Below are 22,222 nucleotides of genomic sequence, written 5' to 3'. Positions count from 1 at the left end.
TTTTAGTAGGACTTTGAAGAGCAGAGGCAGAGGGGGAAAAGCATAGACTGACCGTTTTTTCCAACTGAATGATAGAGCATCCACTTTCCAAGCTTTTTTGTGATGAATTCTTGTGCAGAATTTGTCCAACTGATAGTTCTGGGGTGAGGCAAAAAGATCTTTGTCTGGGCTCCCCCATCTGTGTGTCAACATGTTGAAAACTTGCAGTTCCAGTTTCCATTCGTGTGGGTCCATAAGATTTCTGCTTAGTTCGAATGCCAGAGTATTTAGCTTTCCTGGCAGGAATTGAGCTTGTAGTTGTATTTGATGAGTCAAGGCCATGTTCCACAATGCCATGGCTAGTCTGCAAAGGGGGTAGGAATGTATACCCCCCTGCTTGTTTATGTACCACATGACTGTGGTGTTGTCTGTCTTTATTAGTAGCTGTCCTGGATGAAGGTAGTCCTTGGAGGCTGTCAGAGCATTCTGTACAGCTAGCATCTCTTTCTGATTGATATGTAGGTGCATTTGATTTGGGCTCCATTTGCCCTGAATGCACTTCTCTGCCAGATGAGCCCCCCAAGCACAGTCTGATGCGTCTGTAGTTAGGGTTTGGGTGGCAGGGAGTGGAGTGAATGACAGTCCCTTGTTTTGGTGGCAGGCTTCTGTCCACCATAGGAACTCTAGTTGCAGGCAAGGTATAATAGGAATCATTGTTTCCAGGCTGTGACAATGGTGATTCCATAAACTTTTTAAGTACCACTGAAGTTTCCTCATATGCAGTCTTGCATATGGAATTAGAAGAATGCAAGAGGCCATGAACCCCAAGGCTTGCAGAATTTGCCTTGCAGATAGCAGGGTTTTTGTGGCCACCTGTTTGAAGTAAGTCATCAATTGAATTTGCTTTTCTGGTGTAAGGTAAGTCACCTGGGCAGTTGTATTCAAACTTGCACCCAGGAATGTAATTTTTTGAGACGGTACCAGTTGTGATTTCTTTTCATTTATGGTGTACCCTAGACAAGTTAGAATCCTTTTTACAAAAGCCAGATGCTTTAGGAGAATATCCTTGTTTTCTGCCTGAATTAGACAATCGTCCAGGTATGGATATAGCTGAATATTTCTTTGCCTGCAAAATGCGATTACTGGAGCCAGGCACTTTGTGAAAACCCTGGGTGCAGTAGATAAGCCAAAGGGCAGTGCAGAGAACTGGTAATGCAAGTAGCCTGCTTTGAGGCAGAGGTAACTTCTGCAAGATTCCCTGACTGGGATATGCAGGTAAGCCTCTTTTAAGTCTAGAGTTACCAGCCAGGCATCCTTGCCTAGCATAGGTAGTAACTGTTGAAGAGTCAGCATCTTATGTTCAGAAATGTAATTAGAGTGGATAAGTCCAGAATTGGACGCCATGATTTGTCTTTTCTGGGTACCAGGAAAAGTCTAAACTAGAAACCTTGTCCCTTTTCCTCTTCTGGTACTGGTTGAATAGCTGCCATATTCATGAGGGATAGAACTTGTTTCTGGGCCTCTGCCAACTGATTTGATCTGGCCATGCGTTTGGGATTGGCAACGTGTGGAAATGAAATCTGTATCTCTGGGATACTATATTTAAAACCCATTTGTCCTGGGTAATCAGTTGCCAGTTTCGTGTATGAAGTGCCATTTTTCCCCCCAAAGGGGCGGCCAAAAGGTAAATGCTTGGTGATTGTAGAGGAAAGTCATTGAGACTGTTTACCATAGGGAGGTGCCTTGTTGCTTCCAGATTTGGAGGTGCAGGCAACCCCATTGTTTTGTTCTAAAAGCTCCTTGTGACTGAAACCTGGAGCCTTTGGAATGTCTGGATTTGACTTGAGCGGCTCTCAAGGGAACTGGAAAGGACCAGTTCTTAGTAGGCCAGTGCCTACTAAATCTAGGAGACTGCACTTGTAAGAAATCTTTCACAGTCTGCATAGATTTAGCTTTATCTTCCATCTTTTTTAAAACTTCTTCAGCCTTATTACCAAAGAGACTGTCCTGTTTGTAAAGGAGCATCCAACAATTTTGCTTTAACATGGTCAGGCAGATTTTGCTCTTTGAGCCAAGCATGTCTTCTTATCACAGATCCAGTTACAGCAGCCCTGCAAGAGGCCTCCAAAGAATCAAAAACACATTGCAAAGTATGTTTTCCAACTTATTCAGCTGAATGTAATAAATCCTGCAACTCTATTTTCCACAGAGTCAGAAATCAACATCATTTTCTGTTTAAGTAGTCCCATGACATGCTGTTGATATTTAAGCATATGAAATTGACAGTTTTAAAGCCCTGATTGCCAAGGTTGCAGACGTATAAACCTTCTTACCCCATCTATCCAGCGCTCTGAAATCTCTATCAGAAGGGGTAGGATTTTTAGCAGTAGAGGCCTTAACGCCCTTGGGACCCTGAGAAATGGTTTCAGGATCAGCAGTAGGGTTTTTGAAGAGGAATTTGTGTGAATCAGGAACCCTGTAGTATCTCTGTCTGGCTTACTAGGAGCCGGAGGCAGAGAATCAGGAGTCATACTAGATTCTGAAAAAACATCAACAATGTCTACAACAGGAGGTATAGCCAAAGGCCAAGAAAATCCCCAAGTCTCTTTTTAGATTCAGAGAAATCCTGACTTTCCCAGTGGAAGTGTTCCCTTGAGGTATGTAAAGTTTCTCCAAAAGAGAAATCTTCAGGGGGAGAAGCAGAAGGGATGGAATCTTCTGCATCAGAGTCCTCATAAGTAGGTATAGATAAATCCTGTTCAGAAGAATCAGAAGAAATAGAAACCTGATCTGAAGATTCATAGTCAGTGCCTTGCCTAGGCCTCTTAGCAGGAGGGGGTTGGCTACCCCTGATCAAGGTAATTAAATCTTCAGCCATTTTGATCATTTGTTTTTTAGGCATTGCGGCCTGCACACGTGGCCCAAGCATCATTTTTTTTAGACATAGAAGTAGATTTTGGCCTTAGTTTTGAAGATGGCGCTGGTTTAATATACAAATCTTTATGCCTGAAGACACCCTCAGAAGCCAGTGCCTGCTCAGCGGCTCCGGACCCATCTAAGGTAGAGACATCCATGGGTCCAATACTTAAAGCATCTCGTGGCATACCGGACTCTGAATGGGTGTCAGTAGAGGCCTGCGAATCAAAAGTAGCGGGTATCAGGGCCTGCGAAAACACCTCACTGAGTACCGGGCGAAGCGTCATTGTCAGTTTTGGACCTTGACAGTCTGTCTCTTTTTCTTTGCATTTTTTTAGTTATTCCGGTAGTCGGATTGCTAACAGATGTCATTTCTGGATAGTTAAATCATGATACAAAATATTAAGAAGCAAAAATATACCGACGTTTAATAGTGCATTGATTAAATCTAGCACAAAACCGACAGCAATGTACGTTATGATCAGGGTCTAGGCAAGGAATACAATACAAATGCAAATCCTTATGAGGTATTTGCTTCCCACAAGTAATGCAATTATTAACTTTTACTGACATCGGTAAGGAGCAAGAAAAAGTTTCCCCAATGGGGTACTTAGCTTTTAGTTGAAGACTTCGGTTCTGAAACTCGAAAATGAAAATTTCAGGAGTTGGCTGACCGGCACTTGCGAACTGCTTCTGCTTTGGGCACAGCGCAGCAAGAAAGACTGATGTAATGGCGTCGGCTGCATGTTTTATACCCCTGTCGACCTGACGTCATGGAAGAAGGGACAGCAACCGACACAGGACCCAAGACTTTGTTAATCAGGCTGACTGAGGGCAACCTGCCAGCAGATTACCCAAATGTAATGACTGCAGCAGTGAAACACGAAGAACATCCATATGGATAACTTTATAAATGTCAAAGAAACAACTACAGTCTAATGTAAGAATGCGCTCCAATAAGTTTTTTTTTACACACAACAGCGGACCAAAGTACTGAAACAATATACAACTATTTTAATTTGGATACATTTTCATTTTAAGTCCCATATGAATATTTTACTTTAGCAAGCCCTTGTTAAGAAGACTGTAAGGTGATACTTATGGGCGTACCCCACTGGCCAGTTCTTGCAGATGTGGGGGTGCCATAGGCATAACTTCCATTTTTCTCAATATAGTGCAATCTTGGAGTTGGTGTATTTAATTTGCAGGGGGTATGGGGGTTGCAAGAGGGCACAGCCCCCCTGTAAAAACATAAAAAAAATTCTGTTGGGTCATGGATGTGTGGTGGGCAAAATTAAGGTGGCCCTTTCTACTACGCAGCTAGTGGGGTTCACATGTGCAGCACTGCCGAATGCAGTGACCACAGCAGCTCTTACAGAATACGAAGTACTATAGGTTAATGTAGTATTGCACACACAATGTTCTTTGACCAATGGAAAAAAAATAATTTCTCCCGCTGCCACTGCTAGCTAATTTTTAACTCAAATTATGGTCAGGCATTAGATATGAATGGCTCACAGGTCAGTCAGACTAAACTTTAAAAATTTAGTGCAGGTTGTGATAAAAAAGAAAAAGAAAATAAATACATCTGTTACAGAAATCAATGGAATGCTAACATTTTATTTGGCAAGAGTTTTATTCATTAAGCAACTACTGTATGCAAAGCTCACCATTATGTTATGTTCACAAAACAAATGCAAGCACTACAGTCAGCAATTTACTGTTAGACAAAATAACGTGGCATCATTCTACATGCTAATCCTTCCTTGTTTTTTCATTTGAAAATATACTTTACACTACATTTGTACTTCTGGTACACATACTTACTTTTGATGCGCATTCTAGTATATGTGCTGTATTGCAATCACTACTACTTTTTCTTGAAAGCTGTTTTATTTTAGCTCTGAAGGCCTCTAGCTCACATTTGAATGCTTCTGTATAGCCAGCTCCTGTCTGATCCAAAAATGTTGCAGTTAGTTAATGCATACTGTGCCTTTACATTTAATTTTGCCAATTCATTTTAAACAGTTACTTGGCTGACTTCACTTTAAGACAGGCTCATACCTAAAATAATTTGTAGACTGGATAGCACTAAAATGTCAATTTGCAGAATTAATATGTTCTTACAGATTCATCAGCAGTAGCACTCAGAAGCATTGCCAGGCTAATGAGACATTCAAAGATTTGTTTAAGAGACTTGTTCATCTTCAACAGCAAGTCAATTCATTTCCAGCTAAAACATCTAGGCAAATACCACCAGAGCACCCCTTAAAAACATATTTTCTTTCATTCATTCGTTCTTTTGAGAGGAGACAGCTTGACAGACATAGTGAAGAATCAGTTTGAAAAAATACAGCAAAGTACAGTTAAGTAACTTAGTATAACAGTGGCTGTTCAGACAGATCACCATTACAGTGTTCATTACTTCTGGGGTTTTGTAACTAGGTTATCCCTTCCATCCGGCCAGTATTCAAGAGCACAGGATGCTTCCTCCCTATGTGGTGTAAAACTTCTGTAAACATGCAAGAGTGTGGTGGAATAAAGTACAGTTTTGTACCTACCATAAATGTAGATGTTCGAGTATTCACACTGCTGCAGTCATTACACTTGGGTTATCCTGCCTTCAGGCGGTCCCGCAGTCGGCCAGAGTTCCAAAGTCTTGGTCCGGCGTCGGTTGCTGTCGCTTCTTCCCTGACGTCAGTGCGCCAGGGGTATATAATAAGCATCCAATGCTATTTTCTTCAGTTTTTCTTGCCCCAGATGTCAGTTGCCCCCAAGTAGGTAGGCAATACATATTGCTAATCAAACATATACATATAAAATAAAAACAATACCTTCAGTTACCAGCAAATACACCCCAAAGGTTGTATAGGATAGAAAGGTATAGAGAAGTCCAGCTAGTTCAGAGGGGATGGAGGGAGGGTAACCTGGACTGCAGCAGTGTGAACACTCGAACATCTACATTTATGGTAGGTACAAAACTGTACTATGTTCATCGTGTTACACTGCTGTAGTCATCACACTTGGGTTGAATCCCAAAGCTAAGGTTGGGTGGCTGATCTATAAAGAGTTAGGATTGGCTATGAGGCCCTGCAGAACTGCAGTGGCAAATCCTGCTCTGGATTTAGAGTAAAGAGGCAGGTGGTAATGCTTGGTGGAGGTGTGCACTGAACTCCAAGTTGCAGCCTCCAAAATTTTCTTGGTAGGTACTCCTCTGAGAAAGGCTGTTGAAGTGGCTGTTGCCCTGGTAGAATGAGGCCTAATGTTATTAGGGACCGATTTTCCATGCTGTGTGTAGCCGTACCGAATACAGTGTCCTATCCATTTGGATATAGTCTGCTTTGAGATAGCCTTGCCTTGTGATCCTGCAGCATACGCTACAAACAGTTGTTCAGTTTTTCCTGAAAGCTTTTGTTTTGTCCAAGTAGAAGCGTAGCTGTCTGTGTATGTCCAAAGAATGCAGAAGTTTCTCCCCTTTATTTTGGGGGTTTGGATAAAAAGTAGGCAAATGGATGGTTTGGTTAAGAGCCACACTAGATACCACCTTTGGCATGAAGGCAGGGTTTGTCCTTAAAGATACCCTGTCCTGATGAAAAATTATGAAAGGTTCCACTGCCATTAATGCCTGTAGCTCTGAGACTCTTCATGCTGAAGTTACTGCCAGGAGCAGAGCTGTTTTCCATGATAAAAATTTTAGATCGGCTGTATTGGCTGGCTTAAAAGGTGGTAGGGTCAGTTTTTCCAAAACGAAATTGAGGGCCCAAGTTGGTGTTGGTGCTCCCCAGGGCGGTCTTATGTTTTTAGCCCCTCTGAGGTACTGCTTTAGCAAGGGATGAGAGAATAAAGGAGGATCCGTGTTGTAATGTGCAAAAATGGCAGAGGCGTGGATCTTAATTGATGAAAAGGATAGGCCTCTATCCAGCATCTCAGTTAAGTATTGTAAAATCTGAGGAATGTTTGGAACAAGAGGGTCAAGGCTGTGAGCTTGGTTCCAAGCGCAGAATCTCTTCCATTTTTCTGAGTAAGCTTTCCGGGTGCTAGGCTTCCTGGCCTCCAAAAGGACATCCATAACAGCTTTAGAGAGAGGTGTTGACTGTTTGACTAAAGTATCTGCCATGCAGCCAGGTTTAGGGTTTTGAGCTGACCGTGCAGGATCTGATTGTTTTGTTGAGTCAGAAGGTGTGGAATTTGGGGCAAAATCCATGGTGGGCCCTGAGCCAAGTTCCTTAAGATAGGGTACCAGTGCTGGCATAGCCAGTCTGGAGCAATCAGGATCACCTGTGGTTTTTCTTGTCTGGCTTTTAGGAGTACCTTTGAAAGGAGAGGCAGTGGTGGGAAGGCATAGACTTTTAGGTTTTTCCAGCTGAACAGAAGAGCATCCACTTTCCATGCTTGTTTGTGATAAGTCCTTGTGCAGAATTTTTGTAGTTGGCAATTTAGTGGGGAGGCAAAAAGATCTATGCCTGGGCATCCCCATTTTTGTGTTATCATGCTGAAGATTTGTGGATTCAATTTCCATTTGTGAGGGTCCATGACATTTCAGCTTAGGTCATCTGCCAGAGTATTTTTCTTTTCTGGCAGGAATTGTGCTTGCAGGTGAACTTGGTACGTTAGAGCTGTGTTCCGCAAGGTCATGGCTTGCCTGCATAGGGGATAAGAATGAGTGCCCCCTTGTTTGTTTATGTACCACATTACTGTGGTGTTGTCTGTCTTTAGTAATAGTTGTCCTGGATGTAGAAGATCCTTGAAAGCTGTTAGGGCATTTTGAACAGGCAACATCTCTTTTTGATTGATGTGAAGATGCATCTGGTCTGTGGTCCACTTGCCCTGAATGCATTTTCCTGCCATGTGTGCTCCCCAGGCGTAATCTAAAGCATCTGTTGTTCGAGTTTGCCTGGCTGTGGGTTGTGTAAAAGGCTGACCCTTGTTTAGGTGACATGCCTGTGCCCACCATCGAAACTCCTGTTGTAGGCAGGGAATCATTGAAATTACTGCTTCTAAACTGTGAGAGTGTTGAGTCCAAACACTTTTTAGGTACCATTGTAATTTCCTCATATGCAGTCTGGCATTTGGTATTAGTAGTATGCAGGATGCCATGAATCCCAGGGCCTGCAGAATTTTTCTTGCAGGGAGATGGGACTTTTTTGCCAGTAATTGAAAATATTGAGTTAGTTGAACTTGTTTGTCTGGCGTGAAGTAAGCCATCTGGGCCGTTGTATTTAAGCTGGCACCCAGGAATGTAATCTGTAGTGAGGGTACTAGTTTTGACTTCTTTTCATTTACTGTGTACCCTACAGAAATTAGCAACTTTTTCACAAACGCCAGATGCTGTAGAAGAATGTCCTTTGTCTCTGCTTGAATGAGGCAGTCGTCCAGGTATGGATATATTTGGATTCCTTTTTGTCTTCAAAATGCAATTACTGGTGCAAGGCACTTTGTGAAGACCCTGGGCACAGTAGATAAGCCAAAGGGCAGTGCAGAGAATTGGTAATGCATTGTACCAGCTTTGAATCTGAGGTATCTTCTGCAATTTTGTCTGATAGGGACAAGCAGGTATGCCTCTTTGAGGTCCAGAGTAACAAGCCAAGCCTTCTTGCCCAGCATGGGTAGAAGCTGCTGTAATGTCAACATTTTGAATTTTGGAATATCCAGGTAAGTATGCCAATTCCTACTGAATCTGGGAGGTTGAACCTGGAGGAAATCTTTCACCGCCTGAACTGATTTTGCTTTTTCCTCGATGGTCTTTAACACATCCTTAGCATTAGCACCAAAAAGCTTGTTCTTTTCCAAAGGTGCATCCAGAAGTTTTGCCTTTACATGATCTGGTAGAGGTTGATCTTTTAACCATGCATGTCTACGAATGACTGCCCCTGTCATAGCTGCCCTACATGAAGCTTCCAGTGCATCATATCCACACTGCAGGAAGTGATTGCTTACTTGCTGAGTATTATGTACAGCTTCCTGCAAAGCCTTCCTGTCTAAAGGATCAGGAGTGGCCAATGTTTTTTTGTAAATCTTCTAACAGGAAATCCTGATATTGTAACATATGAAAAAGACAATTCAAAGCTCTCATAGATAAGGTAGTGGATGTGTAAACCTTTTTGCCCCATCTCTCTAATGACCTAGCTTCCCTGTTGGAGGGCAATGGATTTTTAGAGGTGGAAGCTGAAACTCCTTTAGGCCCCTGTGAAATAGTTTCCAAATCAGCAGTATGGGCCCTGAATAAATGGGAATGTGTTTCTGGGACCCTGTAATACCTGTCTGGCTTGGCTGGAGCAGGAGGAAGAGAGTCAGGGGTAACACTAGAGTCAGAATATAAATCATCCAAAACATCAAGTACAGGAGGAATAGCTAAGGGCCTGTGCTGGGGCTTCTTAAGGAAAGTCCAAAGGCGTTTTCTGGAATCAGAGTATTCCTGGCCTTGCCACTTGAAATGTTCCCTCATGGTATGCAGAACTTCCCCAAAAGAAATATCCTCAGGAGGGGAGGCCGAGGGGATGGAATCCTATGCATCCGAGTCCTCATAGGTCTGGAAGAGCTCTTCCTGGCTATCAGAGTGGACAGAGCCCTCAGAATCTTCATCTGACAGAAAAGGGTCAGGGGGTTCAACCCGGGGCCTTTTATCAGAAGGAGGCTGGGATCCTCTCTCAGGATGGGCCTGTGAACCTCTAATCATGGAAATTAAATCAGCAGCCATAGACATAATTTGTGTCTCTGGAGTAGGCTGAGGTAAGGTTTTAGTAGTAAGATGTTTTGTTTTGCTGGCTGCCTTAGCCCTAGTGTAGGCCTTAATAGACATGGCCATAGGAGGCCTGGCAGCTCCACGTGCAGGAGTGACCTTGTCTACAGCAATGGTCTCGGGCATTTCCTCGGTTTCGGTATCCGGAGGAAAATCAATAACTGGCGTCGGAGTGATATCTGGAATCGGAGTCGTCGGTAATGCGGTGTCTTCGGTTCGGAGCAGTGGAGAGACCGTCTCAGAGGGAACCGGAGCACTCGCGATAGGTTTTGGCATGGAATCGGTGGTAGACACGGGCCGAGGATGTCGGTCCCGGTCTTTTTCGTTTCTTGGGAGTTTGCGATGTCGGAAGTTCCGACGGCATTGTGTAAGCAAATTTTTCGCCGAAAAAATCTTCAGCGAACTCCGCCCGGCGCCTGAGAGTGCGCTTGTTGAAGCGAGCACAGGCTACACAGGCCGAGATGTCGTGGTCTGGGCCAAGGCAAGGAAGACAGTAAGAGTGGAAATCCTTATGAGATATTTGTTTACCACAAGAAAGACAACTGTTAACTTTTTCAGTAATTTCTGACATCGGCTGAGGCAAGAAAAGGTCCCCAACGGGGTACTTAGCTTTTTTGATGACTTCAGAATCGAAGAATACAGGAGCTGACCGACCGGCACTTGCGAACTGCTTCTGCTTCAGGCACCGCGCGGCAAGAAAGACTGAAGAAAATGGCGTCGGCTGATGCTTATGTACTCCAGCCGCTCTGACGTCGGAGAGAAATGCGACATCAGCCGACGTCGGACCCAGACTTTGGAATCTGGCCGACCGAGGGCTGCTTGAGGCAGGACAACCCATATGTTATGACTGCAGTTGCATTCTTGAAGGACATCTGAAAGGTCCAGTATGGGCCCTCCAGGCTTTGTCCTTTCTGGGGACCAGGAAGAGTCTTGAGTAAAATCCTTGTCCTTGTTCCTGTTGTGGTACTTTTTGTATAGCTCTCATGTCCATGTGGGCTGAAATTTGTTTTTGTGCCTCTGCCCACTGATTTTGTGGCAGGTCTGGCATTCCTTTTAGCTTTGGTAAAGTATGAAAGTGGAATCTGTAACCCTGAGACACAATATTCAGGACCCATTTGTCTTGGGTGATTGTCTGCCAGTTTTGAGAAAAAAGTGCTAGTTTCCCCCCAAGGGGGCTTCCAAAAGGGACGTGCTTGGCGTACACAGAGGAAAGTCATTGTGACGGTTTCCTGTAAGGTTGAGACTTGTCCTCACCTCCATTTGGGGTTGAGATGCCCCCACTGTCGTCTGTTTGAACCGTGGGGTTGAGATCTGCCTCTTGGGCAATCTGTATCTGCCTCTCTGTGGCCTGACACTGGAAAGGACCAATTTTTTGTTGGCCAATTTCTGCTAAACCGAGGTGGCTGTACCTGTAAGAAATCCTTGACTGTTTGCATAGATTTAGCTTTATCCTCCATTTTCTTTAACACCTCTTCTGCCTTAACACCAAACAAGGTATCATGCTGTAAAGGAGCATCCAATAATTTTGCCTTAACATGATCAGGTAAACTCTGTTCTTTTAACCAAGCATGTCTTCGAATAACAGAACCTGTAACTGCGGCTCTACAAGAGGCCTCTAAAGAATCAAAACCACATTGCAGAGTATGTTTTCCCACCTGTTCAAATGCATGCAATAAATCCTGCATTTCTTTACAATCAGGAGCTTCTGAGCTTGTAAGCATTTTCTGTTTTAAATGAGCCATTAAATATTGTTGGTAGTTAAGAATGTGAAACTGGCAATTTAAAGCTCTTACTGCTAAAGTTGCAGACGTGTATACTTTCTTCCCCCATCTATCCAAAGCTCTGGAATCTCTGTCAGAGGGTACTGGATTTTTTGCAATGGAAGCCTTAACCCCTTTTGGACCCTGGGAAATAGTTTCTGGATCAGCAGAAGGGTTTTTGTAAAGAAACTTGTGAGAGTCAGGGACTCTATAATACCTATCTGGCTTGGCTGGAGCAGGGGGCAAAGAGTCAGTAGATAAGCTGGATTCAGAGAACACATCATCCACAATATCTAGCACAGGCGGAATAGCCAGGGGCCTGTGCTGAGGCAATAACAGGAAATACCTGAGCCTTTGGGCCTGTGCTGAGGCAATAACAGGAAATCCCTGAGCCTTTTCTTGGATTCTGAGTAATCCTGACTTTCCCAATGGAAATGCTCCCTCATGGTATGTAAAGTTTCCCCAAAAGAACAATCCTCAGGAGTAGAGGCTGAAGGGATAGATTCCTCAACATCAGAGTCCTCATAGGGGGGTAAAGAGTATCCCTGGTCTGAAGAGGAATCAGAGGAAATGGAAACCTGATCAGAGGAATCATAGTCTGTATCCTGCCCTAGGCCTTTTTCTCGGGAGGGGGATGGGAACCCCTGATTAGAGTAATGAGGTCTTCAGCCATTTTAAGCATCTGTTTCTTAGGCATGGAGGACTGTCCAGGAGAATGCTGTACTTGTTTCTTTTTCTTTAATGGTACCTTTGTCTTGGCTGTTGTTTTAATGGTAAGTTGTGAAGGTCTGAAAACACCCTCAAAAGCCGATGCCTGCTCAGCGGCTCTGCACCCATCTGAGGGATTAGTTCCCGTAGGCCCAATACCTTGAGTTTCCAGAGGCCTAGATGTCTCCACGTGGGAGTCGGAAGCAGCCTGTTGCTCTGAGGTAGCGGGTGTCAGGGGCTGTGAAAGTGCCTCACTGAGAACCGGCGAACTGGCGACTGGCCTAGAAGAGGTTTCGTCATCGGTTTTGGACCCCGGATGCCTGTCTTTATCCTTGTCTTTGCGTTTTTTCGGTATTGTGGTCGTCGGCTGATCCGACGGCATAGTATAATTGAACCTTTGGCCGAAGTAGTGTAAAGCAAAATCAAAACGTCTTTTTATAGTGCGTTTGTTAAATCTAGCACAAAACCGACAACTAGTGACGTTGTGATCAGTGCCTAGGCATGGAATACAGTAAAAATGGAAGTCCTTATGAGGTATTTGCTTCCCACAAGAAATATAATTATTAACTTTTTCTGACATCGGTCTGAGGCAAGAAAAAGGTTTCCCCAATGGGGTACTTAGCTTTATTGAAGACTTCGGATCTGAAATTAGACTTCAAAAATCTCAGGAGTCAGCCGACCGGCACTTGCGAACTGCTTCTGCTTCAGCACCACGCGGCAAGAAAGACTGAAGAAAATGGCGTCAGATGCATATTATATACCCCTGGTGCATTGACGTCAGGGAAGAAGCGACAGCAACCGACGCCGGATCAAGACTTTGGAACTCTGTCCGACTGTGGGACCGCCTGATGGCAGGATAACACAAGTGTGATGACTGCAGCAGTGTAACACGATGAACATCAGTAACATACATCCATGCCACCTTCAGAGCTTTCTTACCTCTAACACAACCAGGCTCCTTGGATGTAATTGAAAGCTAAGCTATATATCCCTAGGAAAAGGTGAATGTAAAATGTGACATGTCCCTATCAGAGCTTAGGTAATGGGATCATAAGTGTGGAGAGATGTTACCTTTAGATAAAGGCCCTCACATCTCAGTTCATAGATCTGCTCAATCCAATAAATGGATGGGGAAGAAGAGAATACAGGTAATGTACAAGTAAGGGAGGCGGCAGTCCAAGAAGGGAGGAGGAGGGATCCATAGTGATGAAATGGGAGGAAATAGGTATGACAACATCTATCTATTTGAATATCAACTATTATGGTAAGTTACAGACACACTTGTACTATGTTCTTCATGAGATCACTGTTGTACTCATAACCTCTCCAATGTCTCTCAGAACTTGATCAAGCTGGATGGTGGAAGCTTCTGTCAGACTAATTTTAATCTTAAAGGGTTTTTAACAGCATTTTAGTGTACTGACTGTGAATTACCCCAAGACAATGTCTTCAAATACTGTAAGGTTAAGTGTGCTGCTTGTGTAAGATGTCGTCAACTTATGTGCCTCAGCGAGCCTAACCGTATCCTCCTCGGTCACAGCAAGGATATTTACCCCACTCCTGCTGGTCTGACTTCCACATCCCCTGGAAAGAAAACATTACTTACCTCAGAGCCCTTGCTGTCTACATGGGCTAAATCTATGCCTCAGAAGATGGTGACAGCACCTGCAGTAGCCATTTGTTGTTCCTCTGGTGTAGTTCTTCTGGCCACCTTGAACTGAGGGTCAGATATATCCTTTTCTTCTGTGCCCAGGAGAACCATCTCTACTGTGACACTGGATTTCTTGGGAATGCTACTGGATGCATCTGGGGAAAGAGTTCCTTTGAAGGGAATCTAGTTCATTTTGTGTTGGTCAGATAATACCTACTAAAGTTTATTTAGAGAACTCTGACAGAGAAGGATTCTATTATCGCTGTAGATTCTTTTCACTAGTTCTCCAATACTGAGGAATTCTGATCTCACATCCACATTTAGGCACGGTAAACACAATGCCCAATATACAGTTCCCCATTGAACCAATAAACAGGCTTATATTACTTTCCAAGCCTTACTCTTTCAATTTAGATGGGAAGATTTAGAGATAGATTTCTGTCCTGTCTGTAGTAACTAGAAATTTACTACATTTATATAGATGCACTATCCAGTTTCCCTGCTTCTGTTCTGTTCAAATAGGCATTTCTGGGTATGACATCTAATCTCCCTCACATGCCTATAAATCAACTAGAGATGCAACACAGGAACAGCTTTCCATTTAAGAGACAGTTACAGCTTCAAGATGGCTAGGCTTTCATGCCTTCTGGTTTCAGCCTTACCTCAGGCTTTTATTTCTTGATTCTGTCCATCATCTGGCTCTGTTCATCCCCCTTTGGTAGCTGTTCATCATAGTCTCATGGAGGTTTAAAGGTGATTCAGATGGAAAACAGGTGGCTCTAACTGCAAAAAATGTTTCTTTTATGGAAGTTCCTCCCCATCTTTCAAACCACACACATTTTTTCCCCTCTAATTCTTTTACTTTGCTTGCCAGAGTGCCAATTTTCATAGGCTTGTATTCCAAAATGATTCTGACACCACAGAGGATCCCTTCAGTTATCAAATGAAATTTTGGCACTCAAAATGAAAAATTCCAACACATAAAAAAAAAAGGCTGAAACTTCAGGGAACACCGAATCTAACACTGCACTTCCCCTTTAAACTTATTTTTTTTTGCAGGGGGGAGACCCCCTGACCACGCCCCTCCTCCAACATTTTATATAGATATATATATATATATATATATATATACACACACACACACACACACATATATATATATATATATATATATATATATATATATATATATAAAAAAAATAGCCATTTCAAACTTGGTATGTAATTTAGTTTATTTTGGCCATTCAGCATCTGTGTTTTGGGACTTTGTTCAGGTTTTTTTTTTGTACTTCAACAGGAATTGACAGTCCCCTTTCCCCACACTACTGCAGAGGTGCTAAAACTGTTACTGCACTGAGACACCTTTGCAGAATCAATTTCTCTTGGACTACAAAAGAAAACCCTGAACAAAGGCCTGCAATATAGTTACTTTTCTGGCTGTAGCTGGATGACTTCTAAGTATAGTTTAAAACAATGTACGAGCCAAAATAAATGAGGGTGATTAGAGACAGAAAAGAAGCAGTACTTTTACAGAAGGTATAGAAACTAACAGTGACTCACACAAATCCCATTATATGTCAATGTCATGGGAATTCGCAGTTAGTTCCTTATGTCTGGTATGAGTCGCACAAAGCATTTATAGGAAAGAGAAAGGGTTGAGGGAGAAGAAGCAAGTCCCATTGGTAGCAATGTTGTGGAAAACAGGCTACAATTACAAATAAAGCACTTGATTTTGATGTGTTAAAACAGGTCAGGAAACAAAGATGAGAGTAAAAAAAAACATTTTTTTTAGTTGTCGGGTGGAGTTTTCCTTTAACAGTTTTTAACTTGAGTCATAAACATAAATATAACCAGGAATATAATGCCTAGTTTTCTGCTGAATCCAGATGTTAAAAAAGGATAAAACTTGCATTTGAAATTTAGCCAGCAAGAACCAGTCAGCTGCTACAGAAGAACAAAACTACACCTTGTGAGAGTATTGCAAAGTGTGGAATATTTATGTTCTGATTTAATAGTTAATTTGTATAAAAAAGAAGATGCACACCATGCAGTTGTCTCTTTAGACAATAAAGAAGCAGCCAAGACTGTTCCAACCCCTAACTCACTCCCCAATTACAAAGAGTCATGCCATGTAAAGGTTTGAGAAGGTCAATACCCCTGCTACTTATTGCTTTAGGGCCCATCAACTGCCAATCCCCCTTATGACAAAATTCCTGCTGGCCTTCATGGAACACATAGGGTAGAAAATGGGAGGAATATCTAACTCTGACCTTGGGTCCCAGCACCTATAAGCAGCTTCAGACTGCCAGGCACTCCATTAAATTTGACTATAAGCCTGTGGATGTAGCATCCAGAACTGCAGCAGCCACTGGATTGGTAATCAGGAGACATGCCTGGTTAAGGTACCAACTTTCTTGACAGTGATGTAAAAGCCCATTTGACCAGTGAACCTTTAATCAAAGGATTATTTTAACTTGGGGTCCCCAGATGAAGTATGTAAAAAGATGGATGAAAGGGGTAAGATAATGCAGGAAATAAAGCATCTTTTTCTCCCTACAGTTCCCATATTAGAGAGAAACTACCCCTCTACGCTGGACTGATTCTACAGGAAACACAGCAAATTCAAGCAACAAACAAGTAAGAAGGGACAGTTTAAGAAAAAGTTGGCAAGGGGACAATAAGAGCTAGGAAGAGCCCAGGGAACCTACAGTAACAAGAATCAGTTTTAACTATCCTGCTTTTCCTTTTCTTTCCCCTGACATACTCCACTCTGTCCCGCTCCACTGTTTTATCCCAGAGAATAGCAGGAACCCATCTGCCGGCTTTACATCTGAGTATATAGGACTACATGTGCCAGAGTATTAATTATAAAAGAAAGTTACAAACTTCAGGGAGCTTCCCAACCATGGCGCACAAATATTCCACAATCTCCAAGGGACCAGGAGTGCCTTAAATCACCAATACCAGACTTGCTGTGCCAAGGGGTCCTGTATGAGGTACCCTGTCACAGCTAGGAAAGGGATTTTACTCTAGACATTTCCCATGAAGGAGGGCAACTGGAGTCCTATCTTGGTCCTTTCAAAGGTGAACATATTCCTAAGGGTCCACAAATTCAAAATGCTCACCCTGCAGGCCCAGTTTAACCCCTCCAGTGACCAAAGGCATAGATGGTTACTGTGGATCTGAAGGACCCCATTCAGTACATCTCCATCTGCAAGGCCCACAAGCACTTTCTCAGATTCTCAGCTGGGGATTGTCATTAACAATTTACCTCCTTGCACATTTGGCTATCCAATATGCCAAAGGTCTTCACTCACTGACTGGCCCTAGCAGTTGACGTCTGCAGGTTGAAAGGTACCTACATTTACACTAACCTGGATGAATATATAACCCACAGGAAACTCTACTCACCAAGTACTGACCTCCTAGAGTTTACCTAGAGGCTGTTTCAAGACCTTAGGGTTTACCCTGAACATAAAGTCATCTCTGTGCCCTCCCAGATGGTTAAATTCTTGGGGTCAATGTTGAACTCCTCCCATGCAGACTACTTTCCTACTACCACAGAAGGTGGAGATTTACCAGGCTTATATAAGGAAACAGGCAACCAAGATGCAAGTCACAGCAAGAGTGCTCCTAAGAGATCTGGGATTCATGGTCGCCATCTTACTGATAACTCCCTAGCTATGCTTCATATGCAGTAAATGCAGTGGTAATTGAGAGTTGTGTGGACTGTGTTGTGTTGAGTTGTGAGACTACCAGCAGAGATGCAAAGCACATCGGTTTAAAGAAGATGCTGGCTCTCATTCAGGGAATGAAGGCTATGAGACTAATTTGGATGAGGGAACACTAAATGATGACAAACAATATTACAATTGTGTGTTACATCAGCAAGTGGTGAGTATAAAAACTTAACTTTGCAAACTAGCCTTGATAACATGGGAAGCTGTGCTTCTACAGAATCTTCAAGCAGTGTATATTCGCTTCAGAGCTCAACTCCCTGACAGAATAGCTAAGCACAGTCAATGCATCCCTCCACAACTGGATGTTACACTGGGAGATGATCTTACAACTACCTCCCAGATGAGGTATTCCACAGATTGAACTCTCTACTTCCAAAGAAAATGGGCGGCTGAGACTATTTCACTGCAGAAGCCAATGCAAACAGGCCAAGTAGACAGATGCCTTCTCCATAACTTGGACATGGAGCTTTTTATATGCCCCTTACCATTTATCCTGAGATACTTCCAGAAAGTAAGGAGGAAAAAACAAAAATGTTATTCATGGCTCCCTTTTGGTTGAGGCAATGGTGTCTTTTTTCACTAGTCATGAAAATGGCAGGGTGGTGTCATTTGGCAGTCTCCAACATGGTGGGTCTACTGTCTCAGGAAAAGACTCACATCCACCCCAAACTGCAGGCCTTAAGGCTGGCAGTTTGGAGGTAGGATATTGGTGCCCCTCTGGTACCAGTACACTGAAGGCATGCCCAATTTTTTTTTAAATAATCCAGTCCTACCATTAGGAGATTCTATGTTTCCAAGTGTAAAAAGTTCTCTTCCAAGTGGAAGAAAAAACTTTAGGACCTCAGGAGAGTGGCAGGACCCCTTGATCTTACAGTACCCAAGTGATTTGCTTAAGATTAGACTTTTCTGCACAGGTAACTGTTATTTAATCAACTGTTTTAAATGTTGAATACTGGAAGCTCGAATGGGGAATTTTGAAAAATAGAAATGTCAAAGTCGCAGAAATTTGAATTCTTTCCCAGGGAAAGAATTTGGTTGGCTGTTTCCGCGGCTTTGACATTTTCTGTACTGTGGTGCGAATGTTACGGATCGGGTTAAGGTAAATGTGCAAGTGTGACTGACGTTGGATTAGGGCACGGGTAAGTGTGCGAAAGTGACGGACTTTAGGGTTAGGGTGCAGGTAAGGTAAGTGTGCGATAGTGATGGACTTTAGGGTTAGGGCTTGGGTTAAGGTTAGTGCACAGATAGCTGTGCATGTAAGGTGTAGTGTAGGTTTATTAGGTTTTTGGTGTGCCTGTGTTGTGTGTGTGTTTTTTGGAACAGCGAAGGTTTTCCCTGGGAAAAAATTCGCTATTCTGAGGTTTCAATGTTATATTTCAAACTTCCAAGTTCGAACATATGGTGTTTGAAATTTTGGAAGTTCGATTATATGACATAGACCCTTCTATACCTCTATTAAGGTGCATTATTCATCAATTTCAGCCTGTCTGGCTTAAGATCCACCCTTACCTAACCTTCCACGTGTTAAATAATTTCTCAAGGAGGTCTTGTACATTTAACCAGAAAGGAAAAGAAGGATTCCATTTTGGGACTTTTAATATATGCATGGAAAGCTTACACAGGCCCCTTTCTGAGCCAGCAGGTAGCACCCTTCTGAATTTCTTTTCCTGTAAGGCAGCACTTCTTAACAGCAATTACCTCAGCCAGAAGCTTCTCAAAGCTGCAGGCACTGATGTGTTCCCTGCCCTTTCTAGTTTTCTAGAGACAGGATAGCCCTCAGAGCCAGCTCCTCCTTAATGCCTGGAGTGGATTATGAATTCACCTTCAACCAGATCATCTGGCTTACTAGCCTCCTTTTCCACCTCCAGAACATGGGGGAAAGGATTGTGCACTCTATGAATGCACACAGACATCACAGGTTTTATCTGGAAAGGACTTCAAGAAAATGGAGCAATTGCTCATACCCTTTGCTTTAAACCAGGACAGCCAGTGAAAAAAAAAAAAAAAAACATTTCTAGGTGACTCTGCCATTGCATTTGCATCTGCTATTACAAGAAGTGCCACAGTTAGCCTGCTCCAATAAATACTCTTCCAGGGCAGCATCTACCACAATTGCTTTTATACGAAGGTGAGTGCCAAATTCAGCATATAGGCAACCACCTCTTCATTCTGTCGACATCTTCATCAACATCGTATGTTGGACACACTGTCCATGCCTAGAACAGGATTAGCCAGGACTGTCCTCTAAGGCATCTTTTGCAGTCACACACAGACAGAATAATCTGCATGTAAGATTGCACTGTGTGACAGTACATGTTTAGTAAATACAGAGGTACATAAAATCATGTCAGAATCTCTTAAATAATTTTAGAGTGATAGTAAAAATGAGAGATAAGCAGTCATTGAGTGAACACAAGCAGTACATACCCCATAAATACATGGGCTACACAATAAATCATATCAGAACTCTTCAGTTAATATTTTTGCCAGATAAGCATAACGACAAGTTGTCACTGCATTTACACACAGCACATGAACCCAGTAAACGCATAACCAGTACATTAAAACACCAGCTGCAATAAATAAAGGAGGCCGTGGTGGTGCAGCAGTTAGAGTTGTCGCCTCAAAGCAAGAGGCTCTCTGGTTCACTTCTCAGCTGGAGCACCTTCTGGAGCACCTTCTGTGCGGAGTCTGCATGTTCTCCCCATGGTTGAGTGAACTTTAAAGACATGGAGGTAGGTGCGTGCATGAGTGGGTGGGTGTGCCTTCTTTGAAGGTGGGGTCCCGGGCCGGCAACTTCACACCGTAAAAATCCACTGCCAATCATAAGCGGACTGGTGATCCGCTGTGGCAACCCCTGACCGGGAAAAGCCGAAAGACATTACTAGGCTGACAGCAGGAATGGTGGGCAAGTTTGTCAGATTGTGAACACAAGCAGTACACATACCCTGAATAATGCCAAATTTCTTTAGATGTAAAAATTTCACTTGACAGGAAAGTACACTTGCCTAGGTTCAACTTACCTGTAACATTACACGTTTGTAGAAACCAATGTCTTATTGACATATGGGTAGTAATGCCCTGCTATCCTCCCCCTGACAAACATGTCAAAGCTCAGACTTCTTCCTGCTGCCTGTCTGCTAAGTGAAGAACCAATCACCCAGCAGGACAAGACCGCTCTTCACACACTCTGAAAGAACCCCTTCAGTTTTAGGAGCAGATGGAAATTGCAAGCTTTGTCAACATCTACTGTTTCAAACCAAAAGACACACACACACACACACACACACACACACACACACACACACACACACAAGGGTTGCTGAACAAAACAACAGCAACTCTAACAACCAACTATATGCACTCAACAAAAGGTGGGGTAGTGTGAGGGTACTTGCCAGTAAGGCAGTGAGTTCAATAAACATTTACTGTTACAGGTAAGTTATACAACTGTACAGTTTTCAACAAACACACTGCATTATTGACATACAGGTAGATTCCTAAAGCTTATCCAAATTAGGAGGAGGAAGAATAAAGGTCCAGGAGCCCCCTGGACAGTACGCATCACAAAGCTTGCTCTGGATCTAGAAAAGGCGGCTCAGTTTGTACAGCTTCATGAAGGTATGGATGGAAGACCAAGTTGCTACCTCTAGAATACTTCTAGGATTTATTCCTTTTCAATATGCCACAGAGAAATGTATTTATTTATTTGACATTTGTTTACCGGGAAAGTCCGACTGGGCAACTGCCCTTTTTCAGCGGAGGCCTGAGGAGAACAGCTCCAGAATTACAGTAACAGTGTTACAATTTTACGTGTAAAATTCAGATGCAATACAATGCAAAAATATAAAAAAAATCAGTGTTTGCAACAAAAATTCAAACTGTAAATGAACAAAAGTAAAAATGTGTTATAAAATCTTTCTAGATCTAGCACATACTAACATCAATATAATACAGATGAAGTTGTATGATGGTGAAAGAGTAGTGTAGTGTTAAGAGAGGAAAATAAGGTAGGAGGTCATAGGTAAGAGTTACCAATAGGAAGGATTGGAAAAAAAGGCTAAGATATGATTCCAGCTATGAGAGTTGAACAGATAACTAGGCTGATATAGGACACTGGCACAACCAGTTGTTGGATAGATGTTCCTTCAGCTGGGATTTGTAGGAACAGTAATGAGAAGTTAATCTGATAGTTTCAGGAATTGAATTCCAGGAGTTTTCTACACAGTGTGAATACAGACTAACTCCAGATGATCTGTGAGGTTTCTAAATGGATAGTAGATGCCTACTGGCAGAGCGTGAGTCACAGGATGGAGAGTAATATTGCAGCAAAGCTGAGGTAGCTTGTGAAAAGGAGGTGTTATACAGTATCTTGTGCATTAATATGAGCTGATGAAAAGTCAGCAGGTGGGGGAGTTCAAGCCAGTTTAAGGCTTTGAGAAAGGAGCAGTGGTGAGTACTGGGGTGCTGACCAATGGCAAGCCTAGCTATTTTATTATAGCAATAACTGAGTTTTGCTGGTAAGGAACAGTGAAGATTACTTAAGATTGGGAGGCATAAAGAGGTGATAGTAAGAGATAGAAGGTGGCGAGGGTTTCTTTGGTGGGCTTTTTGAGGAATTCTTTTACCCTATACAACAGGCCCAGCTTTTGATTGGTCTTTTTTATGCAGTTATTGATATATGCAGATTGAACTTGAGATTGTTGTCAATTGTAACACCTAGCAGTTT

At 42.8% G+C, this 22,222-nt stretch overlaps 1 protein-coding gene across 2 annotated transcripts in view; it reads right to left on the bottom strand.

Annotated features, from left to right (window-relative positions):
- Window positions 1-22,222, bottom strand: part of CDC37L1 (cell division cycle 37 like 1) — a 684,318-nt gene that overhangs the window by 133,120 nt on the left and 528,976 nt on the right. Inside the window, exon 6 of one of the 2 annotated variants that reach the window (XM_044061102.1) lies at window positions 4,723-4,848. The exons of the other annotated variant lie outside the window; for it this stretch is intronic. Coding sequence (XP_043917037.1) covers window positions 4,723-4,848 — 126 coding nt within the window. The remainder of the gene's footprint in view (window positions 1-4,722; window positions 4,849-22,222) is intronic. 2 annotated transcript variants of the gene reach the window in all.

The sequence above is a fragment of the Protopterus annectens genome, chromosome 2.part0 (genome assembly GCF_019279795.1).
Source record: "Protopterus annectens isolate FY-2018-M chromosome 2.part0, PAN1.0, whole genome shotgun sequence".
NCBI lineage: Eukaryota > Metazoa > Chordata > Ceratodontiformes > Protopteridae > Protopterus > Protopterus annectens.
Note: the sequence above shows the minus strand (reverse complement) of the source record. Positions and strands in the feature narration are given on the sequence as shown.